General features: G+C 35.6%; 3 protein-coding genes across 3 annotated transcripts in view; 2 read left to right on the top strand and 1 right to left on the bottom strand.

Annotated features, from left to right (window-relative positions):
* LOC137408870 (eukaryotic translation initiation factor 4 gamma 3-like) overlaps positions 1-26,239 on the bottom strand; it is a 69,625-nt gene that overhangs the window by 5,312 nt on the left and 38,074 nt on the right. Inside the window, exons 14-18 of the mRNA XM_068095458.1 lie at positions 26,003-26,128; positions 24,383-24,621; positions 22,267-22,426; positions 21,954-22,064; positions 110-264 (exon numbers count right to left, since the gene is read on the bottom strand). Of these exons, the coding sequence (XP_067951559.1) occupies positions 110-264; positions 21,954-22,064; positions 22,267-22,426; positions 24,383-24,621; positions 26,003-26,128 (791 nt within the window). The remainder of the gene's footprint in view (positions 1-109; positions 265-21,953; positions 22,065-22,266; positions 22,427-24,382; positions 24,622-26,002; positions 26,129-26,239) is intronic.
* On the top strand, positions 10,516-12,523 carry LOC137408874 (uncharacterized). Its single transcript, XM_068095464.1, has 3 exons — positions 10,516-10,549; positions 10,635-10,779; positions 10,888-12,523. Exons 2-3 carry the CDS (start codon positions 10,636-10,638, stop codon positions 12,310-12,312), a joined length of 1,569 nt encoding a protein of 522 aa, XP_067951565.1. The 5' UTR covers positions 10,516-10,549; position 10,635; the 3' UTR covers positions 12,313-12,523.
* On the top strand, positions 19,336-21,547 carry LOC137408879 (uncharacterized). The gene is made up of 2 exons (XM_068095483.1): positions 19,336-19,494; positions 20,767-21,547. Exons 1-2 carry the CDS (start codon positions 19,372-19,374, stop codon positions 21,331-21,333), a joined length of 690 nt encoding a protein of 229 aa, XP_067951584.1. The 5' UTR covers positions 19,336-19,371; the 3' UTR covers positions 21,334-21,547.

Genomic DNA, 26,239 nt, shown 5'->3' with positions numbered 1-26,239 from the left:
TTGCGCCACATTACCCACACCACACATGTTGAAGACTGCACTCCATATTTTCATGTTATTGAATCTCTTGCTATTTCCTGAATGACGTGGACAACCAATAATAAGATACCTCGGCAAGGGAGGAGCCCGGCCTTGTTGACTGTTCCGTGAAGGCAGGTTTTTGTCGATCATTTGCTGCTTTTCATGAGCCTCAATGGCCATCTGTTTATGTATTTCCTGAAGAGTCTTTGGAATATTCTTATCTCTTCTTGGAACCCAGTTATTCTGCAATAAACCAGTCACAACTGAGACACAACGAAACTTTGTCTAAGCGAATGCAATGCCAACACGGGACTGAAATCAAAATTATTTCAATACATTTACTTCTCTACACATTTTTCATGACGAGTGCTCATTGCGTAATGGACAACATTGCGTACCAAACAACTAACGGACAGTTTAGAAAACTACACAGTAATTTCACACGAATAAAGAAGTGTATAAATGTTCATATACATAAATATACTGTATGTAGAGCCTAACTTCAGCCTTGAGCAATAACCCAAACTAAAAGATTGTTTGAAAGCAACTTATTCAAATTTTGAAACAATTTTCCTATTACGAATGATATAATTCGAATGAGCTACAAAACTGAAACAAATTTTTAAAGCACATTTATACCATAAAGAGAGTAGGTAATTCGTTATTAAAGTATGTTGAAAATTTCCAGATACTATTAATAGAGTAGGTCAAGGAAAGTATTGTGGTATATGTAGCAATTCACAGAAACAGTTTGTTTTACTGCAACAAAAACCCAAAATAAAAGCAGAAGAATACTAACTAAACTGCAATTAGTTAGAACACTTCAGCATAAAACAACCAGATACTAAATAATATTGGGACACCGAGGTCAGTGTACATACAAACACACATTTTTCAATATAATGTAAACAGCGCTTCAAAGCTACACCTAATAGCTGTTTTGAAGGATCACAAAACCAACTTGACTAGAATACATGAAACCCATTGTGAGAGTCAAGTGTTGGGTATGACAGCCTTTTTTGTAAAACTTCTGTTTGCAAGCCAACTTTATTTGAACAACACCTCTATTTGACCGCCACTATAGAAGATATGAAAAATAGAGCGCCACCCTTCAACTGAACCCTTTTTATTTGACAGACATTTTGACCTTTGATTTTTAACGAACCCGTAATAATAACAAGTGATCAGTAGAAAAGTGTCAACAAAATGGTGTTAATAATGAGTCAATCATTAACAATTAGTTCTTTTGTGGTGGCTGTTCGCATTGAAGTCCTTTTTTGTAAGCCTAAAGCTTAGTTTTTCTCTAAAACTTTCAAAGCAACGCCATAGAAATTATTAATAACACCATCAGGCAATTAGTAGTACCTCGCTTAACGCAGTCTTGATACTTGTGATATATGTGAAAAACGGTTGAAAATGATGTAATCTGTACAACTATTATCAGACTAACTTGTGATTAACAAGTATGCGGCTAAAATACCGTTATTTTTGCTAAACTTTTCAAATAGCCATGCGTAAAAGGTTTGCTCTGCAAGTCGAGGACAGAAGACACTGTGGAAAGTATTGAACAGCCAGAAGAAAATAAAATGGTTTCATACGAAAGCAATGATCAGGAGTAAACTTGCCGAGCAAATGATGCATATAGTCTTGTTTCCGCATGTAATATAATTATGGTTGGTTTATGTCACGCGTCTTTGAATATATGTATTTGTAGCGCTTAATAGATTATTATATAACTTATTAATTTGCAGGTTTATAGCATATTTGATAGTACCATTGCAACTATCTGATCATATAATTGATCGACGGTCGTAACTCTCTTGTATCGCAAATAAAAAGCCAGTCTTGACTGCAAACGGTAGCAAACATATCAATGAGTGCAATGAGCGTTAATGCAACAATAATGTTAAATGTAGTTGTAAAATAAAAAATATGCCTTCAAATTTAGATAAAATAAAAAATTGAAAGCTCTAACAAATTGCAAAATAGGCTAGGATCATTGTACGTTGATTGCAAGCAATAAATATCAACTGATAAAGATTTTTTTTCAGCTTCCCAATGCATATTTATTTAAGGATCTAGAAAGGTAGGAGGCAAGTTATAGCAGATTATTGCATCCAAAAGGATTAATGTCACACCGATCAAGAGAGAGTGCATAATATAAGCAGCGTTCGCTTCATCTGTATAAGAGTTGAATTAAGCCATTTGAAAAATACAACACCATCCTCGACTTTAAAGTCACCTCTAATAAAACGCCACTACAAGGGAAAGGTTGAAAAATACAATGGCGTTTAAATAGAGGTTTGGCGGTATGTTTTTGTGTTTATAATCACAATAAAATAAATTTGCTACTTTCCTCCTGACGATCATCAACTGCGCAACAGCTCAATAATGATTACAATGGAACTTATTACACTTTTTTACATGATTGCACCGCCTGGCCATTTAATCAAGTTTTCCCACATAATAGGAGCCCTTACTTTCTGACTGGAACCAGATGGATAGAAAATGTTAACAGTAAACAAAAGACATTTTTCTTCTGAGATGGTTGCGTTCCTTGCACAATAATAGCACTGAATCAGCTGTAGCACAAAGTAATGCAATAATGGTGCATTGTTGACTAAAGTTTGCGACATGGCGCAAGTTGAGAAGAATTCAAATCAACTGTATGATTTTAACGAAGATAGCAAGAAGGTATCTCAACTGAAATATCCTGACAATACAAGCTACAATTACATCTTAGATCAAGAAACAATATTTAACCAAACTGCTGAGGACAGTAAGACAAATGCCATTGTGACACCTCAGGTGAATGACAGCTACAGTGAGTACAAAATACTTGAAGATGACACTCAAAGTTACATTAATATTATTAGTGAAACAAATATTAGCCACTTGGATCAAAACAAAAAAGGTTGGCACAACCAAAACATTATTGACCACAACCCGTATGCATTAGACTATGGATATTTCACCCAGATGGGCAATGTATATGCAATGGATTATGGTGAATACGCAATGCATAATCAAATAATGCATAATTTAGCTCCTTCACGCATGCCGGGACAAACTAACCACCTCGAGCACGACCAAAACATGCTCGGGCAGCACAGAAAGAGATCGACAACTCATGCTTCTAGTGTTGGCATGAAAAAAAGATATCTAAAGGTAATTAATGTTATTAGTCGTCCATATGGAACTACCTAAAGTAGAAACTAGTTGACAGTCAAACAAGAAACATGTAAACAAACTTCATTCACGATATATTGAACAAGTGTCTTTGAACAAGTGTCGTTTAGGCAGGTTTCGTTTAGGCAGGTGCTGGGACCAAAGTCTCGAAATCAAAATTTAGACCATTTCAAATTTTTTTATCTATTTTATTTTCTCTCTCCACTCCACATTTTGGTGTGGACCACTACAAACAACAGAATCATACCATCTTACTTGTGGCATATCACGTAAATGGCACGAGTTGCCCATAAAACTAATAAAACTATGCTCATTACAAATGTCGCTATCATGAATCGGGACCCCTTAGACCGATTCCTGTACACGCATGGGCACAATAACATAGCTATTTTTATCCTTTGTTGCAGACTGTGCATGCTCAAACCCTCTAAAATTAAGTTGTTGATGTTTCACACCATGTTGTGCATTGATAAGATATTAAACAATACGCATGAAATGTATAGTTAAATGAGTAAGCTAACTTTCAAATTTTAAGTTGAATTTGATATTGAAATATTGCCTATTTGAAGCTAGCCGGTACATTTGCGGTAGAGTGGCGTAACTTTTGATTACAACATTCGTAATATAAATTCAAATCTTGCACACCACTGCCTGCTCAAAATGGTGTATGATAAAGCCATCAACTTGAAACTTGTTGCATTAATAGCTGGATACAATGTGCCCATTAGAACTTGTGCCCGTTACACTAATAGAAAAAAGAATGATTTAAAATTTCAAGAATTATGACGTGCTTCACAATAAACAGTGCTTATATGGAGATGCTCCATTTAGCAATGATAAATAATCCCAATCTATAACTTCTAACAGCCTTGGGTTATGATAACTTCACTGCGCTGAGGTTCCTGCCCATCGTCAAATTTTAATAAATCTCACAGCTTTGTTATTTACCTTACTTGGCCTTCATTAGTGGAACTTACTGAAGAACTATACCCAGTAAAACCCCACCTAATATGCGCAACCCAATTATATAATTTTCATACTATGGAACATCACCATACAATGATGACATATAATTGAGTGAGAATCTATTAACAATTTTTTGGACACGCTATCAATATGAAAAGTACTGGAAAATAAATATTATTACTGGAATTAGAGTTATAAAATTGTCCTATAAATCAAAAATATATTCAATTTAGCAAACTATAGATCAAGTTTTGTTTTATAAACTGTAAATATTCATATTTCCACCCACTTTTTTTTTGCTAAACACTTTTTTACTACACAAGGAATAATGTGGCAACCTCCGTTGCATATGCATTAAGATATACTACCTAGTTTACGCGAACATAAGGAGACGGAATACAACAATCAAAGTTGCAGGTTAGATTATGTCAAATCCAAATTTCAATTTGCCACTTTTGTCTACCCTTCAAGCAATGATCTGCTATCGAATGCTGTCAACTACCAATCTTTGCGGTTGTTTACTCATGCCCATTTTATATATTGCAAAAAAGCGTAAGGTTTATATAATTCTGGCGCAGTAAAAATGTGAAAATTTCACACGTGCTACTTCTTGGTTTTCAGAAATATGCAGGTCATACCGAATCTATAAGCTTTAAACTACTTATTAATGCACACTTGTGAATTATGTAGTGTGATTAATTTATTTGATGAAAACTAAAATATGTTCTACAAAATCTGTGAAGCTTTAAATCTGTGGATAAAACGATAAAATAAAATGTGATAACCATGAGCTGTCCGTAGCATACAGTTTTTCTTCGTCAAGCTCATACCATAATGGCTGCCTTAATGCAAAAGAGGGATAAGATTTCAAATTTGTCATTGCCCTACGTCGCTGCTCAGGGTAAACACAAAACGATTTCCAACTATTTGCAATAAATTTATTTCCTATTAAAAAGTTACTGGCCCTGAAGCCATTTTCTTTATTTGCTGCGACACAAAGGTGCTGCAGTCTCAGTTCTTGTTGTAGACCCATCACAAGGTACCGTGGACATACCAATACTTATGCAGTTGGTTTTTGCTCATCCTATGCTTCTATATACCATGCAGTTGTGTTGGAATGCTAAAACTAATCGTTGCCAGAAGTGATTATGCAAAAGGGAGTCTCCCACTAGCCGAAAAACGCAGGAGGTCAGCCTGCATTTGCTCATTCATAGCGGCCATGTTAGGAACCGTTTTATGGGCTTTGGTTGTCTATGCTGTAATGATGTTTTGGATGCACGGGCTTTCGTCACCTCTGTAAACTAAAGTAGCTAAGGACAGCTCACTATTACTTAGTAGCAACAAGTACTGCCAATGAATGAACGCACACATTTGTGTGAAATTATCACTTTCTGTTTAGCATAGCCCATAAATATATAACACTAACATTAATGTCAAACGCCGCGAATATGTTTTAACAATGAGCATTTGTGGCGTATCCTAGACTTAGTATGTAATTTAAAGAATTTCTAAACACTCTCTCACTTATTGTTGAATAAAATTTGAAAATAATACAACAGCAATACAAATGAGGGAAAGCAGTAAACTAAAAGGCCCAAGATGGTCGATTACTGCCGAGGTGAGTTCTGTATACTAGAAACGACACAGTTGTGCAAAAATGATCTATGCACATGAGTGTTATTAACAAGCTTTTTATCGACTGAGGGACCTCATATATTTTTAATGTTCTGACACAAAAAATGAGTTACTAGCGACGTCATTTCATAATTAAAATTCTGCTTCACAGCAGTATTTGATGAAACCAGTTTTTATATTTGCTTCAGATATGACTTTGGCAGGCACAGTTAGCATAACTTCAACAGTGTAACCTTATATGACTACACTGCTCTTCATACTCTTCAAAAACTTGCCGACTTGCTGAACATATTTATTTCTAACCATGTAAGGTTCTAGGATAACACTAATAAGGAAATAATTCATACGCATCAACGTCTGACCAAGTCAGTAATATACAGTAGACGCTCCTATAACTTAAACACCGGATAATGTAAAAGATTTGTCATGTTTTTGCTTAGCAATACGTAAAAAATTCTGTATAACGTGAAGTGTCTGGTCTGACGAGTCTTCAAATTTGGTTCGCATGTTAGTTTATCTCGGCGCAGTTGCGAAAGAAATCGCCATGCGTATAGCGTTATATCTATTATAACTTTCGGCGTAGTACATCGTTAAAGGTTGACTTGCAACAAAATTTACATTACAGTTATTTGGTATCAAAAGATTCACCATGTCTTACTCTGTTGTGTTGTAGGTGCCAAAAACGTGGAAATGTGATTACAAGCCCTTGAAAGCTCAAAAACGAAAAGCCGCCGTAAATTGGAATCTATTTATCTGACGTAGTCATTACAGTTTGGTTATCGTCTTGTCACGTGATGTTCTCACGTGTATTGAAAGGCCAATAAAAAGCTCATAATAAAACATATCGTAGCACTAGTTTATGACAAACACTTCGGGGTTTTACCAAAGTCCCCGTATTAAATATAGATGCTCGCTACTTTAGTTTTCTTTCGGCATTACTCAATTGTCAAGTCGCAATCTGATCACGTGACCCAAGACTTCGCAAATAATTTTTGCAGCACTTTTCGATTATCACAGGTAAACAACAGGCTCGTCATGATTATCAGACAATGATATGTACTCTTTTAAGCTAAGGTTAAAAAGTTTAACGATTTTTTACGGTAAGTTATAACATATCAGTGCTAAAAGTGACAGCATTACAATGATGATAAAACAGACGGGTAAGAACAATAAGTCGACATGGTTTTATTGAATGCGTGAAGTATATTTGTGAAAATATTTCGACGAATGAGGTTGCATGAAAGTGTAAACAGAAACCATCCTCCAACAACTACGTCCCATTTGAGCCGGTTTGGAAAGCGAATCCAAACTACGGCGGTCTCGTGTGGCTGTGATTAACTGTTCGTTTTTTAAGCTTTTAAGAGCTTGTAATCACATTTCCATATATTTTGCACCTACAACACAACAGAGTAAGACATGGTGAACCTTATGATACCAAATAACTGTAATGTGAATTTTGTTGCAAGTCAACCTTTAAATGTTTCGACAAAAAAGAGAATTGGATAGTTACGCAATTGTTCATAAATACAGAGGCTATCAATTGGTGAAGGTGTTACAGCGTCGGTCTAGTAATCAGAAATCTATTTATCTTTTACCCTAAACTTGACACCTGGTTACAGAAAGACGACGAACAGGTAAAACTCTTTTTTCTAGTAAAAAGATTGTGGTTTGCCTTCTTGTAGAGGTACAAAATATTTGTTATTAGTTTTACTTCGTAGAATAGACTTTGCTGTTTAGAAAAAATAAGCAAATCGTTATAAATGAACGTCAAAAATGTGCAGTCCCCATCAACTTGTTGTAAAATTACCACAATCATGATCTATAAAATCATCGAGATTGATCTTGAAAAGAAAAATTGTCGATGCAAACCAATAATATTGCAATTATAATACAGCCCCCCAATTAAAAGAGTTCAGTCAAGTTTTTACTTTTTGCATGGCCAAAAGGGGCAAGTTTGAAAAGATCTTGTAACGGATTAGGCAATTTACATGTATTTTATTGTTCTTATAACTAAAATTCCCTACAACGTCAATGTTCCTTGAACGGATTATTTACGTTGTAGGAGCGCCTACTGTAATAAACTTTCAGGCAGCCAATGTCGTTCACTATTTTGATCACTTGTGGCATAAATTGAGCTATCAGCAAACTTTGCATAATAGCTCCAAGCTTTATAATTACAACCCAACTGCTAATTTAGTTGCGCTAGTAATCCCAGCATAATAGTTTTATCCACAACATCGGTGAATGTCAAGCCAAAATTTTCAACTTCTAGTTTCAATGCCATTGACTTGGCTATGATCAAAATTTGCATAGTTGATTTTGTTGTGTGGTGTTTAACAGGAACCAGCGAGTGATCCATGGTGCTTGGCCCATGGTGCAAGTATGGCTATTCTTTTCGTGTGCTGCTGTATACCATGCTCGATTGTTGGTCTCATCAAGATTGTCGTCGCGCAATCAGAATACCATCACGGTGACAAAGCTAAATCACAAAAAAGGCAACAGTCGGGTGTATTCTGTTCTTTGTTAGCAGCTTTTATTGGAACATGTGCAGCATTGTTTGTTACCTTTATCATGGTGGCACAATATCATGAATCGGCAAGCGAGACTATTTCAAAAGTGCACTGCAACTTAATTGCATTATTTAATAGCGAATCAAAATTGTGCCAAGCTCAGAAACACATAGGCACAACGAAGATCGTACCAACAATATCGACAAAAAGGAGTTATATTACAACAACTCAAACCAGCAGAGGGACAACACATATTACTGGAGCTGTAGGATGACAATTCATGACACAAACAGTTTTAGCTGCTCTTAACTAGTACAAATTTGATATGACCAGAAACTGCAGTGCTAAACACTTTTGTTCTTTTTAATACTCCAACTGCTAATGATGTCCTGCATATTACCATGAACAAGTACTAATGCTAGGTATGATTACAATAAAATACGAAATTGGTAGCTTCTCATGCTCTTATTCTGTAAGAAAATTAATAACATTCAACGAGAACAGCTGCGATGGTGTGGGATAAGAATGCTTGCACATAGCATTCATTACTTGGCTTTTGGGCCAGTGGCACAAATATGTGTTAAGTTGAACGCAAATCATAATTGATCAATGTGAGAAATCTGTATTCAGTGTAATCTTTCAAAACCCCAATGAACATCTCAGATGAATCATTTTCCTAATTCAAATGAACTGCCCTTTTTCAACTCTTTCGCTACCCCGATGTAACGGCTTTCGTGGTATTGGAAGTACAGACCGCAAGCTGATGTATCGGCTCATCAATAGGGTTTCACTTTTCTTTTCATTACGAAGCCTACACATTAGCTAGACCAATCAAATTTTGTCTCTAACGAACAGCATTGTTGCCAATTCTTTTTGGCAATTTCTTCTTTGTTGTCAAATCCTTCAATTTCACAAACCTTTTAGCTAAGCAATTCCATTTCTAATCATTTTTAAAAACCGGAAAACCAGATCGCTATTGTCATGGCAAAAATAAACTCACCGCATTTTTTCAATGCAAAGGAAGCATCAGAAATTTTGTGAGAGTGGGATTTATCAAACAATTTTGCACTTGTAGAGAATTTTGTTCTGAAAAAAAAGCATTTTAAAGTAAAACGATATCTGCACTGATTCTCAAGATATTGCATAAATACTAGCGGTATATCGAATTTTCGAAAGGCCATTTGAATTAATCCGGTCTGAACAATAATTTGATCAGAATTTAATGCAGTAGAGAAAGAGTTGATAACAATTTTACTACTGGCATGAATCACATGATGTGACACATATGCCAACATATAGTTCACGGTTCATGAGAAGGTGTCAAACTTAATGATTAACATGGTTAGATTGTATTGTACTAAAGACCTAATTAAAACGTGTAAGCTTATAATAGCATTATTCTGCAATCACTGATCTGATCCACCAATATCAATAATGAACAACAAACTGGTGTTATGAATTTCTTGGAAAGCCTTATTCACAGTACCTATGCTAGAACTATGCACTAATGTTAGTCCAGTCACCGAAACAAAAGCCGTGAAACAGTGTTATCAATTAATTAATACTAAAGCCGTGAAAAGAGTATTACGCCTTTTTTAAACTTTTTTGTACCAAATAGCAGTCGCTTTGAAAATTTACTGCATTATTTTAGCTTCGTGAAAGTCCACTGCGTTGATTTACAACTGATCATGTTCCGAGATATAACATAACAGTTCAATATATATATGGTAGCAGAGTTGGAAGTAAAAACTAGCTTAATACGATACATATTTGACATTGAAAAATTATCATACATCAGTGGAAAACAAAGCAAGCAACAGAAAGACGTTTGCTCGAAATATTATCTCATGATAACTGGCAACAAAATTGAAAAAACAATATCAGCTCAAGGATGCAGACCACATTACTTCAACCCCATCCTGTTTAATCAAACACAATGTAAACCTATTGAGCAGACCAATATAAAAATGAATATAAAAAGTCAAACAAATGAAGAAAATCTGTTTGCAGTGCGATAGAGGTGAAAAGAATACTGAGCATATGAAACTAATTTGGTTTCAAATCAAAACAAGTGTGCAGAATGCTAATCACAAGCCATTTGTTACCTAGCAACCAAAAGCCAATGGTAATGGATGACTGCCGAACCGTGACTGCCGTGTTAAATATGTTTGGGAATTGAAATGTTACACAGTTACTATACTTCTTCCCAAACCAACTGATTTTCAAAGGTAAGCGTTTTTCTTAAAGAGTACACCAAATAAGTTCTTGTAAAATTCCATGCTACAGAAAAAGCATAAATATTTCACTTTACAGAATGAAGCCAGTGACTACGGGAGACAAGGAGCATGTGGTAAAGGTGGGTGAAGAAATTGATAAGGCAAAAAATGAAACCCCTATATCGATAATCCCGATAGAGAAAGAACCGGAGAAGTTGGCTATGCCAACAATTACACAGGAGGTTGGTTTTAATTTTATCAACAGAATGATTCTATTTAATGAATTTTAATTATTTTGAAACTTAATAAATGTCATTCTGGTGCCTATATAATATTTTGCTACATTTTAGAGGATTGAAAAAGCCAAGTGGACTGGACATCATGTGCTGTCTGTGTTAGCCACGATCTGCTGTTTTGGTCCATGCAGTGTGATTGGACTGGCACAGTTTCTGACGGCCAAAAATGATTACAACAATGGGAATGTGAGAGAAGGGCTCAAGAAAAAGCGACAAGCAAAGATTTGGACTTGGCTTGCTCTTACCATCGGGGTTATCACTGTCGTTGCATTTTTAACCTACCTCGGTTTATGCGCTCATAAGTACGTGTACGCGAGTGAAGATCTGCAGAAAAATGAAGATGTTCAGCAGAAATTGAAGGAGTTGATCGATGAACGAGTCGGTGCAGAAATGGCACAACAAAAAGCACAAGCGGAGAAGCTTCAAGAAAATGAGATGACAACTAAAGATGAAAAGCAAGCAAATAGAAAAGGTAAGAACCGAAAGGACAGGAGAAGAAATGGCAAAAATCGTAGCAATAACCGATACCGCAGCAACTGGGATCAAACAAGTTCTACTCCTGCATGGCTTGATATGACAAGCACATCCTATCCACGCAGAAGATTTGGGTTTCGCACACCACCACTATTGTATTACTATCTGTTCAATCTACCATCATTCAGTGACTACCCTGCAACAGAAATGACCCAAAACTGGCGATCAACTAGACCAAGCAAAGGTGCAGGTAGATTTCGGCAGTGGAGTTCCACAACATGGACACCAATAACAACTGGGATGAGAGACTGGCAAACATGGAATATCGAAGGAAGCACTGGTGAGACGACACTTGCATTTGAGGAAACCAATACCGCATCAGGTACACCAACTACCGATTTCACGACGGAATCAACAGCCAAATTCCCTTCTGAGACCTCAGACATGTCTACCACTTTTGAAATGCCAACCAGTCAAAGCAGTATCGGGCAGCTGGATGAGAGGACAACTTGGAGTGAATTTTTTACATGGCGTAATGATGGGTGGCGTAATGAACAAATTACTTCACTTAGTCCAGTAATCTCTAGCACTGGCCCTGCAAGCATATCCAGTTCGACTAGCTCCTCCAGTTCCTCCAGCTCAACCAGCTCCTCCAGTTCGACCAGCTCAAGTTCAACAGCACCAACTAGCTCTTCAACCAGTGCTCCGTTTTCAAGCACAATTTCACAAAGCACTGCTCATGAAACTGCTAGAGCAGCAAATAAAATCCCTACAACCACTATCGCAGATGCTCCAAAGTTTTTTGAACTAACAAACTCACCCGATGTCGGAAATGTACAACTTGCTGAACTGCTGCCAGAAGAAGAGAGCGCGCAAACTAATTCCACTAATACTATTGAGCAAAAGGTGACAGGAACACCTGCTGAGAATAAACCAAACCCTCCCCCTGCCAGCGACATCATTATTGAAGTCATGCCGCAAAAGAATGAAACCGGAAGCAATTAATTCTGTCTGTTACATGTATGACTTTAATTTCTGCCAATTCATTTATGTGATTAAGCTTTCTTGTAAACAAACATAATGGCCAAGTCTTTTAACAGAGAACCTTTATGTATTTAATGTTCACTAAAAACACTACTAACCTGTCCTAAATAGTGACTGCTAACGAGAATAAACAATGCCTTGCAAAAATAAAATTATGCACTAGCAAGCGGAATGGAGATGAATAGTGATTGGCACAAGATATGTGGAAGTCTCTAACTGTCATACGAGTAGGATATCACTGAAGAAGGAAATGACCTTCTACTGTAACACCAATCTAAACAGACAGTTATAAATCAACTGCCGCTTCCAATGTATATTTTAATGGTTGACATTTTAAGCTTTTGATTGATGGCCTTTGCTAGCGTATAACTACAGCAACTTATGAAAATGTCAAGTCAAACCTTTGCATACGAAGTCATTTGATGCCATGACTTAATATTCAGCTTAAAACTGTTGCAAGCTGAGAAAACTTTCTCCTACAACTATTGTAAAACATTCATTTCACATTGACCACTTCGTTATGACCCAACAGTAAATCCCTACAAATTTTTTATCATCATCGTTTTAGTAACTTGAAGATAAACGCGTGAACGCAAGTCAAAAGAAATACACAGCCTAACTTCTATTATACTTCAAAGAATGCACAATAAAAAACTGATAGGCAGTGCGGGCTGGACTTGAAATTCATTTATTAAGACAATCAAAAAAAAGTTTTGCTGAAGACTTAGAGCATCGATATAATTTTTATTATTCTTTATGTAACCTTGCATTTGATATGCAACCGGTCGACATCGGCAAAAACGAAAGCAGGGAAAAAAAAGATATAAGGTTGTGCTGAAATATGTTGCCTTTGCAACAAGACTAGAAGCAAAAACTGGGAAGTTGTGTTCTCAATGTGTTTTTTCCTAGCTGCACACAACTACAATCCTATAAAACACAGATGCTTTAACTTATTCGAGTAGACTACCTATGCTAAGGATTACCTTCCTATGCGATGGAATGTATTAGATCAATTAGTGCCAAATATTTCTTTATACCATTGGATGCCAAAAAAGCTAAACCAACTATGTAGAGATTGTGATGTAAAAAATAGAAACGTATCGCAAAATGATCATCTACTAGCCAATGAAGCTGTGAATTTGCTAAAGGCCTCAACTGGCGACATATAGGAATATAAACTGGGTATTTGACATGATAGTTCTACATAGCCCTGTAAAGGCCTGGCTATACACTGATGAAATGTCTTGTGAACACGCGGAGCGGACGCGCATACCTACAGCATTTGCTGTAGGTAGACATATACCAACTCAACTAACTATACCAACTGCGTAGTGTTGACAAATAGATTGATCAATTTGAAATGGCCAAAGCCGTGTGACGACCATGAAGTCTGTGCTGGATTTTCCAGTACGCTACTAAAGTATCAACAAGATATGTGTATTGTAACGTGTATAATCAACACAATGTGAAACCACTAGCATTTGCAGAGTTATTTGCATTTCATTTGCTGAAAAAAATGAACAGTACACAATGACAATAAAAACAACCACGTACAAAAATACTTCATGATCATGACATATGTATTGAACCAAACACAAAAATATATATAAGTAAAGTAGACGCTCCTATAACGTATACCTCCTCCAACATAAACACCAGATAACAAAGAATTAATGTGAAGGTTTTGCTTCAAACTACATAAAACATTCCATAAAACGTAAAGTGTCAAGCTTCTTGAACTGTTTGAATGGTAACCTATCTCACCGCAATGGCGAGAGAAAAACAATTTGCGTATAGCGTTATATCTATTACATATACAACTTCCATGACATTCTAGCTCATCATGATAGATCGCCAGACCTGTCGACCAAACATAGAATAGGTAGTCGCACAATTGTTCATAAATACTTAAAAGTCCATCGAGTCTACCGAAATACCAATTTAACAATCTCACGGATTGGAATATCGTCAATAGTTATCTTTCATCATAACCTTGACCCCTGGATACTGATAGATGACCAACAGGTAGACAATTTATTTTTATTTCGCTTGATTGTAGACATAAAACATTTGTTATTAGTTTTACTTTGCAAAATAGAGTGTCTCGAAAAAATAAACAAATCGTTGTAAATGGACGTCGATGAATTTGATAAACTATGGATGTGCACCCCCACCGCGAGTTGTTGTAAAATTACTGCAATCACTGGTCTATAAAACCAGTGATCAGAAAAAAGAAAGATGGCGCCGATTCACAACAATAGTACTGCAGTTACGATACAGCCCACAAATTAAAAGGTTGCGTCTAGTTTTTTTTGTATGGCCAGAGGCGAGTTTGGCAAGATATTGGAACGGATTAGACAAGTTACATATAGTTTGCTATTTGTATTATGTAAAATCCCCATAACGTACACGTTCCAAAAAGGATTATTTATTTACATTGTAGGAGCCGCTACTATATTTAATTATCAGAAAAAACTTATCTGATATATTGTTTGACAAACATTTGTAATTTATAGCAGTAGCTTACATATATAGGCTACGAAAATATCTTCCTTCACATGTAAGAGTTATTTATATAGAATGGTAACGGCCTAATCGGGACAGCTTTGTAAATCCAATGTAAAGCAAGAAACCAAGACCATAGAGTTAGAAAAACACAGAGATCAAATGTCAGATTAAGGCCTCAAGAAATTGCAGGTAGAGATGATAAACTCAATTTTGCTAATATACGGCACGCAAAAAGTTGAGTTTGTTTAGAACAATTAATGACATAATTATACTGAATTTCTTTGTTGAATCATTTGATGTTTGCATAATCTTAGAGCTATAAAAGAATTATTTTTTTACTACAAATGAATAATACTTTTTCAAAACAATTTAATTCAACCGAAATATTCTCATAATTAATCTATCACAACCATATAAGATGTGAAGTGTCCACGTTTTTTAATGATTAACAAATTTTCAAACAAGATGTCACCAATTCATAGATAGTTCTCCCAGAATTCCTAGTTCTCCCAGAATTCCTAGTTCTTTACCCAGAATATCCAGATTTTTTCATCAATATTGCAAAACTAAAATTATACCATTAATTTTGTGGCTCCTGAATTTTGAACGCAGCGAGATCGCATAGGAAATGAATAAAATTGAATCAGACCTTAATAATCTACTATTTAGTCCAATCATGTGTGCCTCAGTTTCATTTTTACTGGCATAAACCAACATGATGGTTGTCGAAATGATGTACCGACCACACTTTGCCAGGGCATCGCCAATTCAGACAATACTTTTCATTGGTGAATGCGTGCGCGTAGCTAGGCACGATTGCCAACATTTCTTTCTCAACTTGACTCACTATTTCTTGTATTGTAGCTTTTTCCTATGGCCTGTCAGAGCTGCTCTACTTGAAATAAAGCCTTCCTGCTACCCATGAGAAATGTTAGCAATGTTAAATAAAGTTTTCAGAACATCTGGCATCTTTTTTTTTAACTGCACATGGCACAGAGGCGCTCGTTGCGAAATAGGTGACTGTACAGAGTACATGGTAATAATGTGTGAAGCAGAGACTAATAGAGGTAAGTACAGCTCCTGTAGGAATTGTTGGATGCCACATCACGAATATTCGACATCAAAATGTAAAATCTGCTAAAATTGTTTTGCTGTTACCAACAGAAATGATTTGTGCTGTTTTTAAAATAAAATTTTCAATCCTTCACCTTCCCAATTGTATTTGCCCTAAAAAGCTACAAGCACAGCTAAACCCAGAGTTTAAACGACCACAAGATACAAATTTTCAGCAATGTAAAATTTAAAGGTTGACTTGCAACAAAATTCACATTACAGTTATTTGAAGATTCACCATGTCTTACTCTGTTGTGTTGTAGGTGCCCAATATGTGGAAATGTGATTACAAGCTCATAAAAGCTCAAAAATGAAAAGCCGCCGTAGATTGCAATCTGTTTATTTCTCTGACGTAGTCATTACAGTTTGGTTATCGTCTTGTCACGTGATGTTCTCACGTGAATTGAAAGGCCAATAAAAAGCTCGATGTGTAACTTATCGTAGCACTAGTTTATGACAAACACTTCGGGTTTTACCGAAGACCCCGTATCAAATATAGATGCTCGCTACTTTACAGTTTTGTTTCCGCTTGATCTAATCATCAAGTCGTAATCTGATCATGTGACCCAATACTTCGCAAATAATTTCTGCAGCACTTTTCGATTATCACAGGTGACCAGCAGGCTCATCATGATTATCAGACAATGATACGTACTCATTCGAGCTAAGGTTAAAAAATTAAACGAGTTTTTACAGTAAGTTATGAGATATCAGTGCTAAAAGTGACAGTATTACAATGACAATAAAATAGACGCGTAAGAACAATGGAAATGGTTTTATTGAATGCGTGAAGTATATTTGTGAAAATATTTTGACGAATAAGGTTGCATGAAAGTGTAAACAGAAACCATCCTGTAACAACTACGTCTCATTTGAGCCGTTTTGGAAAAAGAATCCAAACTACGGCGGTCTAGTGTGGCTGTGATTAACTGTTCGTTTTTTAGCTTTTAAGAGCTTGTAATCACATTCCCACATATTTTGCACCTTCAACACAACAGTGTAAGACATGGTGAATCTTTTGATATCAAATAACTGTAATGTGAATTTTGTTGCAAGTCAACCTTCAAGGAAATATTTGACTACAGCTTAATTTTAATCATGCGACGCATAATTTTCAGAACATTCCTTTTAATAAATCAATACTCACGTACTTTTAATAAACCAATACTCATTAGGTTTGAGTAATATCAACAATGCTTCCTATCTTCACTTTAGTTTTAGACTAGTGGTAAAAAGGGCCAATGCAAATATCTTCCCTTTAGTTTTAAACCAGCGGTGAAAAGGGCCAATGCAAATATCAGAACTTGAACAAAAATGTGAATCAATTCATCAAAAGACCAACTCGGCGACCTGAGTCATCATGATGCAGGGTGAGTGATAGGAAGAAAAAAACTGAAACAACGCGCTAGCATGGGGAGACTGCATGTGATAATTGAAGACAAAATGCACAAATGAAAAAAACTTACATGAGCTATACTATATCAACATATACATGAGCTATACTATATCAACATATACATGAGCTATACTATATCAACATATACATGAGCTATACTATATCAACATATACATGAGCTATACTATATCAATTTATACATGAGCTATACTATATCAATTTATACATGAGCTATACTATATCAATTTATACATGAGCTATACTACATCAATTTATACACGAGCTATACTACATCAATTTATACACGAGCTATACTATATAAATTTATACACGAGCTATACTATATAAATTTATACACGAGCTATACTATATCAATTTATACACGAGCTATACTACATCAATTTATACATGAACTATACTACATCAATTTATACACGAGCTATACTATATCCATTTATACACGAGCTATACTACATCAATTTATACACGAGCTATACTATATCAATTTATACACGAGCTATACTACATCAATTTATACATGAACTATACTACATCAATTTATACACGAGCTATACTACACCAATTTATACACGAGCTATACTACACCGATTTATACACGAGCTTTACTATATCGATTTACACATGAGCTATACTATATCGATTTACACATGAGCTAAACTATATCGATTTACACATGAGCTATACTATATCAATTTATACATGAGCTATAATATATCAATTTATACATGAGCTATATTGATATCTTTAGCCTATATCAATTTATACATGAGCTATACTATATCAATTTATACACGAGCTATACTACATCAATTTATACATGAACTATACTACACCAATTTATACACGAGCTATACTACACCGATTTATACACGAGCTTTACTATATCGATTTACACATGAGCTATACTATATCGATTTACACATGAGCTAAACTATATCAATTCATACATGAGCTATACTATATCAATTTATACATGAGCTATACCATATCAACATATACATGAGCTATACTATATCAATTTATACATGAGCTATAATATATCAATTTATACATGAGCTATATTGATATCTTTAGCCTATATCAATTTATACATGAACTATACTATATCAATTTATAACTGAGCTATACTATATCCATTTTAAGTTCACGTAGTCATTTGACTCGACATGCAGCTCTATTACCACATATCTATCATTATCTCTTGCATGCATCACCAACTACACACCCATTTATAATAAACTTCTTGAATTTTAGACTGAACCCACAAACTTTTCAAGGGTAGGTGGTGCCTAGGTTAATGCTAAACTAGGAAGACATAAAAAACAAATGCATACGGACATAATTTGTCAATGTTAATTTTAAAATGACTCGATGGGTGTCCAAAGTGAATTAGCAACAATTTTAGTAAAAATTATTTTATATCAGAAAGTTTTCCATAAGCAATATTTTGCAAACATCTTAAAAACCAAAACTCCCCCTCAGCATAGGTTTACTTCACTATGAGTAATCTATCATTTACAGTTAAATTACGCTTATGTAGAGGGTGTTGTGAGAAAATATTGGGAAATTGCATGATAAAATTATTGATCCACACAGTTATGTATTAAATATTCTAATATGCAGTTTTAAATGACAATGGATATGCATCAAGTAACAAACATTGATCCACCCTTCAACCAATAAGTCCTATCGGACAGTTGTGTTCAGATTTTTAGCAACTGATAAGAAACTTCAGTTAAATTAATACTGCAATAGCTCTCCTCTACAAGGAAAATCGTCATGCAAAATTAACATACTAGTAGCAAGATTTAATTTCAGAACAAAGGAAGACAACTCCAATTTATTGCCGATCTATGCTAGAGAGCATGCGTAAGCAGTGAGCTGTGACCGAGAATTCATCTATATAAGAATCAACGGAGCTGCCTTTCATGTAGAAAGAACTCCAATTATCACATGATTTATAAGTTGCAACTAAACTGAACATGAAGTCTACAATTGGTGCTGAAGACAAGAAACCGACGAGCTGTGATGTGGAAAAGCAACAAGAAGCTGTTGATGATGCAACTAAGCCTGGTAGCAGATCGATTCCATATCGATTCCAAGTGGTAAGGTAACTACCCGTTTTCACATCGATTTAGATTTTGTAATAATTGAGGTGGTCGCATGTATGAGGATGGATCATATGAAGAACACCAAACCAAAGTTTCAGCTCTGCTCAAGTTAGTTTGGTCCACCACTGCAGAAATTTGTGTTTGATTTCGACAATTTAATGCTAGTAAATGTAACTGTCAATTTCTTTATTCAATTCATTCATTTCAATGAAAACTAAATCACGAAAAACTAACACATAAAATAGCAGAATTGTAAATAATGACAGAATATAATAATTTCATTAAATGATGTACTATTAATTAGAGAATGGGAAATTTTTCACTGATTGGTGTCTTCAGCTAAAGGTAGTGTAGTTGTTAATTGTGAACTGGTTGCTTCATAAAGATATATGCGCTTTCGAAACATTGGATTGATTTTACTTGTGGCCGGGGCCAACCCATTGACGGGATATTTGTATTTGGCTACAATGTCTTAATCTTCTAAAGCTGCGTTCATATCAGCCGATTTCACACCAATTGTCTGGATGATTCGGCCTACTGAACAAGAATCTCGTGTGACAAAAGCAAACAAAACGAGCCTGACTTTGTTCAGAGAAAAATTTTATCGAACCATGCCCGACCGGTGGACAATTCTAGAACAATTTTTAATTGGAGTAGCCAACGAAATCATCTTCATACTGAATTAAAAATAGTCATTTAAAGCCAACACCATATTTGTTTGTACATTTGTGCACTTTTTTTGTCATAGCTTCAAAAGAAAGCAATAATTCTGTTGAGAGCACCCTGAAGGGTTCTATCAACAGAATTATTGCTCACGTCAAATTATTATAGCAATTAAGCATCTGCTTCAATTATTATGCTGTTGCAATAATGCTTGAAGGAGATTATGTTCGCAAAAGATCATCCTCCCTGGAGTTATTCATCATTAGTGATGAACTGGGTAATGCAAAATAACTGGTAAACTCGTTAAAAACGTCCATGAGATACTTCGTAGGAAACAGTCAACAAAATTTCAATCTCAACTCACTAAAAATATATCAGTTAAAGTTATTTGACTCAGCAAATAAAAAGGCAGAATCACCCAGTCTTGGACCAAACTTGTCCTGGTATAAACAGAAAAAAGTCGGGCCAATTACTCCCACAAAATCATTAAGATACGTTTCAGTTAACAAATCAGTTGGTGTGAACGCAGCTTTATGTTGACAAAATTTATCATGGACAGTGTCTCAATTCTTTTAGATGCACCGTTTTCTCACTTGTTGACAGGCATATCAAAGTTATGCAGCAACAAGTCCCTGGAAGAGTGATTATGTAGCCTCTGTACTATCTGCAATATGTTGCTTTGGTCCATTCAGCATTACTGGCCTAGTGCACTTATTGTCAGCAGAAATGGAATATCGACTAGGGAACACGGATATTGCGCACAACAAGAGGAGACAAGCGCGAGTGTTGACTAGCCTATCATGGTTAATGGGACTATTGATTATAGGGGCGGTTATAATAACGACATGGCAAGCGACATTCATAGGACAGTTGGTGCAGCCAAATTCTGCTTTGGGTTATTCGTCAACTATGAGAGTGAATTCAGATGCGTTAGCATTACAGTTCAAGAAACATCAAGACACTTATGTGCCAGAGTTACAGAATGAAATCGATGCGGAGGATAAAGCTCGAAGGAGCCACAGATACCCAGCCGAACTAGAAAACGACGTTGTAAGGGAACACATTGAAGCGACCAGTAAAACCTATGTAGCCGAACTCCAATATGACATGGCGAAGACCAACCCTACAACGAAATCAATGCCACACAAAACCAGAAAGGGCAAAATATGAGCAGCGTAACAGACAAGTCGAGGGGTCTGCATATTTGGAAATTATGCAATAATCCAATGCATTATATATGTGTTTTACCTGTATGTAACACACTATATCCCTGTATATTCTATGTTGCACACCCATTTATATGCATCAAAGTTATGTAAATATCAGCAATCAATCATTTTAATAAATTCATGGCATACCTAATCAAAACCTTACTAATCATAAAGGCATCTGAAAGTCTCCCCAGTTGCCGCGGTTACCTAAACAAGAGATTTGGTTCTGCATATTGCTCGACGACATTAAATGAAGCATAGACTTTCCACATCAGAATATTACATTTCACTTAAATATATGCTTGCTTTTAATTCGTGGCCAACTCCCAATACTGCCTAATTACTCATAGAGCCTACGAGCTGACAAAAGTATTACTAGGAAATAGAAGAGTGGTTGTCTCTGTCAGCACATTGCACGAGTCTGTTCTATTAGCGTGACATGAATGTCTGAGAATACACACTACCTAGATAGAGAAGCTAAATATTCTAAATTAATTTAATCAAACGAGAAATGTGCTCCCGTAAATCATTCCTTCAGTTTGTAAGAAAAACTGACAACAAATTTACATTAGCACTCACCTCTCTAAGTTCTATTACATCTTTTAGAGCAAATTTAATTCTAACTCCCACATTCCTAATTTGGCCAGTTGCTATTTTCTTCATCTGCTGAAAGTACTGGTCATTGTAGGCCTACAAATATAATTATTATCATAGTACTATAATTAGGTTCCTACAACAGCAAATCATCACAAACTAACAAAGCAATTGCATACTATAAAAAGAAGGGTGGATAACTTATACGATCACAAGATAACCGTTTAGTTTACTGCTTGCATAGATGTTTAACTGTAGACTCAATAACCCACGATTAATCCATAATATAAACACAAACTCTAGCTTTCTCCTCAGAGTCCATAGATTTGCCAATGGTGGTCCAGAGCTTGCAGAGGTACTCGAGACTTTCCTCATCTGATGCTTTCAGCAGACTTGTCACGCATTGATGCATTATATTTCCAGTGAGCATGCGAAGGACATAGAGCTCTCCAAGGAACCTGAAGGTAGGGATTTGAAGGTAGTGATTTGTAGGTAGTATGTGACAAGAGCCAGTGTCAAATAGGTACAAATAGTGTCACATAACAAAGTATTAAGAATATACAACTAAACCAAGGATGAGGTAGAGCCCTCAACAGCACAAATTGGAAATGCCCTGCTATTCAAAGCTAGCTCAATTATTACAATATACTGAATAAATGGCAGATGGTATAAAAGAGATAGTCTAATGGATTTGGCAGCTCATACCAGATAAGCAAACAACAGTGTCAGCAGTGAAGAGACTCGCACAAACCTATTTATTCCTCACATACAAAGACTACTATTCTGATATCTCAGCATTCACAAAGCGGTTCATCACCACAGTGAATATTTTAATATAATTACTGTCGTTGCTTAGCAAACAGCCTTCCAAAATAGCAAGTGACATCTGTATATGCTAATTACCAGGTACACCTTATTTAAAATCAGCTTGTACGAGATGGCACAGCTACAGACCTATTCAGGTCAGCTTTGAAAATGCAACTTTGATATGAAGTAGAGGAAACACACAGAGAACAAAGTCAGGTTATAACAATAACTAAAAACCACAATCAATGATGGATGGAAATAATAGAGAAGCTATAGAACTACAATGTTTATGAGGTTTACATATATGATGGTGCACGAATTATCAACATCGCTTTGCTTTTTCATACTTTTAACCAATATACTGGAAACAGTTTTTGCGCAGGTCATTATAAAATGATATACTGAATTATTTGCTGCATTGTCTGATGTTTGAATAATACTGCAGCTATGAAACTATGCTTTGTTTATACTCATGAATAATAGAACTTTTCTCTTAATAAATTTCTCTTAATAAATTTCTCTTAAAGGTTGACTTGCAACAAAATTCACATTGCAGTTATTTGGTATCAAAAGATTCACCATGTCTTACTCTGTTGTGGGTGCCAAATACGTGGAAATGTGATTACAAGCCCTTAAAAGCTGAAAAACGAAATGCCGCCATAGATTGGAATCTGTTTATTTATTTGACGTAGTCATTACAGTTTGGTTATCGTCTTGTCACGTTATGTTCTCACATGTATTGAAAGGCCAATAAAAGCTCACTATAAAACATATCGTAGCACTAGTTTATGACAAACACTTCGGGTTTTACCGAAGTCCCCGTATTAAATATAGATGCTCCCTACTTTACAGTTTTGTTTCGGCATTATTCAATCGTCAAGTCGTAATCTGATCGCGTGACCCAATACTTCGCAAATAGATTTTGCAGCACTTTTCGATTATCACAGGTAACCAACATGCTCGTCATGATTATCAGACAATGATATGTACTCCTTCGAGCTGAGGTTGAAAAATTTAACGATTTTTTACGGTAAGCTATAAGATATCACGGCTAAAATTGACAGCATTACAATGATGATAAAACAGACGCGTAAGAACAATAGATATGGTTTTATTGAAACTATTTCGACGAATGAGGTTGCATGAAAGTGTAAACAGAAACCATCCTGTAACAGCTACGTCCCATTTGAGCCGTTTTGGAAAGCGAATCCAAACTACGGCGGTCTCGTGTGGCTGCGATTAACTGTTTGTTTTTTAGCTTTTAAGAGCTTGTAATCACATTTCCATATATTTTGCCCCTACAACACAACAGAGTGAGACATGGTGAATCTTATGATACCACATAACTGTAATGTGAATTTTATTGCAAGTCAACCTTTAAATAATATTCTATTAATAAACTCGTCACAACCATCTAAAGTGCAAAGCTTAATGACATACATCAATATTTTTAACGATCAAAAGGTTTCGAACCAAATCTGCACTACTGTTCTCATCATTTTGCTAATGTGGATTTATGCTACTAATTTTGTGGTATCCAGTAATCTAATGAGAATAGTTGCATAGTAAGTCACAAATAGGCTATCACAGTCTAAGCAGATATTTACCTCATGTAACCGAGTTTTCGGTGTCTCACTTTTGTCTGTTCAGTTTTAAACTCTTGGTTTAACCGCGCCTTCTCTTCGTCTGTCTCTGCTGTTTTCAGCGCTTTCTCAAGGATCTCCAGCTTATCCGACATCACACGATCATCCTGATCAGTTGCTTCAAACTCCTTCTGGCAGCGCACCAAAAGCACCTTTCTAAAGTTAACTTCTTCTCCTGTGTCTTCCTTACGAATCTTATACTCCTACAATACAGTGTATGTTTATTAGCAAGCAACGATTGATTGCAGATGCTGATAACTACATTTGATGTAAAAATCCAACAATTTGTTGAAAAAAGGCTAAAATGGATATTACACAAAATGACAATTTTCCCCTTAGTAGATCTCAAAATACTTCCAATAGACAGATTTTAATTTAAATGTCTAGTGACAGCAAAAATGATTATTTTTTCGCATAATTTATAACCATCAGTATGCTTGCGTATGAGCAGTGCAAAATATCCATGGCTAACACAAACTATTGTCATCATAGCTATGTAGGCAAGTATCTGATGGGCTTGAAAAATATGCAATATTATCATTTTCTTTTATCGCTGTTAAAACCCATGTCGTAACATGTACTATTTTAAAACATTATTATAACACAAGAGCGATTACAAAAAAAACTTGCGCAGCTACCATTTGTCTTGCAACAATTTCCTGAAGCCGCCGCTCTGATCATTTAGAATAAGATTTTGGGCTAATTGGTTTTACCAGTCTTTAATAGGAGAAAAAATAACGTTGATCGTTTAATTAAAGCTAGGATAATTTTATACTCCAGAAACAGCTTCTTATATCTTTGTATTGAGCCTATATCTACGAATTTCTTGTCAAAACTGCATTCTTATGGGCGATTTACATGACCAGAAAAATTTCAATGGCGAGATGCAAGCAAACTCTTTATTGATTATGAACACGAAGTCATCTCTTATGAACACCAAGCTTTTTAGAAACAAAAGACCAGCCAGCGCTTCCATTTTAGTTTTGTACACTTTCAGATTCTGTTGTCATAACACGCCGAACCTGGATCTCAAATAATACCAAACTTTTATGTTGCTTGTTGAATGTGACAAAAAATTGATTTACTGTTCAAGGAACAAATCACTTGGCATTAGAAAGGCTACATCATTATATTAAATTGTATTATTATTAAAAATACTGCAAAGTAAAAAATAGTCAAGGTGAGTTTTTAATGAAGCATATGATACTGAGAATGACTCCTACGATATTTTACTCAAAACTGAATAAATTAGGCTAGTTCTATGGTTTGATGGGACATGGAGTTAACAGTTCCTCTTTTCGCTGCTTTAAAAGCTATGGACAACCAAGAGTTTTGATTGTTTATTTGATAAATTTATTACTGTTTAAGGTTGATGAAGCAACAAACCAGGAATTGTTAAAAAATTTTGATGTAGGCTCTCGTTGGTGTAGTCTTGGTTGTTTTTCCTCTAGGACAGTTGTGGTTGCTGTGGTGCAATCATTACATTATAGGAAATATTCCAGCTGTAGCACAGGTATGAAAATATTAACACATTGACGACGTATAGATTCGAATAACATCTAGGTATGGGTAAATGATCCAAACCTTGGCTATTGCTTGGCAGAGATTTGCATAGACACGACAGAAGTCCGGTTCATTTCTGGCCTTGTCAAAAAGGAGAATCATCACTTCAGTTAGATCTTTTTCACTTTTTACAGGAAGTTCAAGAATCTAATAACATAACGCAATTAATTAACAATTAAACAAAGCATAGGCAACACAAGCTATGGCGATAGGTTCTACAGCGAACAACAGTGCAGAAAACAACAGTGCAGAAAACGC

Source organism: Watersipora subatra, chromosome 11, assembly GCF_963576615.1.
Source record: "Watersipora subatra chromosome 11, tzWatSuba1.1, whole genome shotgun sequence".
Classification (NCBI taxonomy): Eukaryota; Metazoa; Bryozoa; class Gymnolaemata; order Cheilostomatida; family Watersiporidae; genus Watersipora; species Watersipora subatra.
Note: the sequence above shows the minus strand (reverse complement) of the source record. Positions and strands in the feature narration are given on the sequence as shown.

Coding starts and splice junctions, on each gene's coding strand:
- LOC137408874 (XM_068095464.1), top strand. CDS start 10,636: ATGAAGCCAGTGACTACGGGAGACAAGGAGCATGTGGTAAAGGTGGGT. Junction 10,780..10,887: donor TGCCAACAATTACACAGGAG/GTTGGTTTTAAT, acceptor GCTACATTTTAG/AGGATTGAAAAAGCCAAGTG.
- LOC137408879 (XM_068095483.1), top strand. CDS start 19,372: ATGAAGTCTACAATTGGTGCTGAAGACAAGAAACCGACGAGCTGTGAT. Junction 19,495..20,766: donor TTCCATATCGATTCCAAGTG/GTAAGGTAACTA, acceptor ACTTGTTGACAG/GCATATCAAAGTTATGCAGC.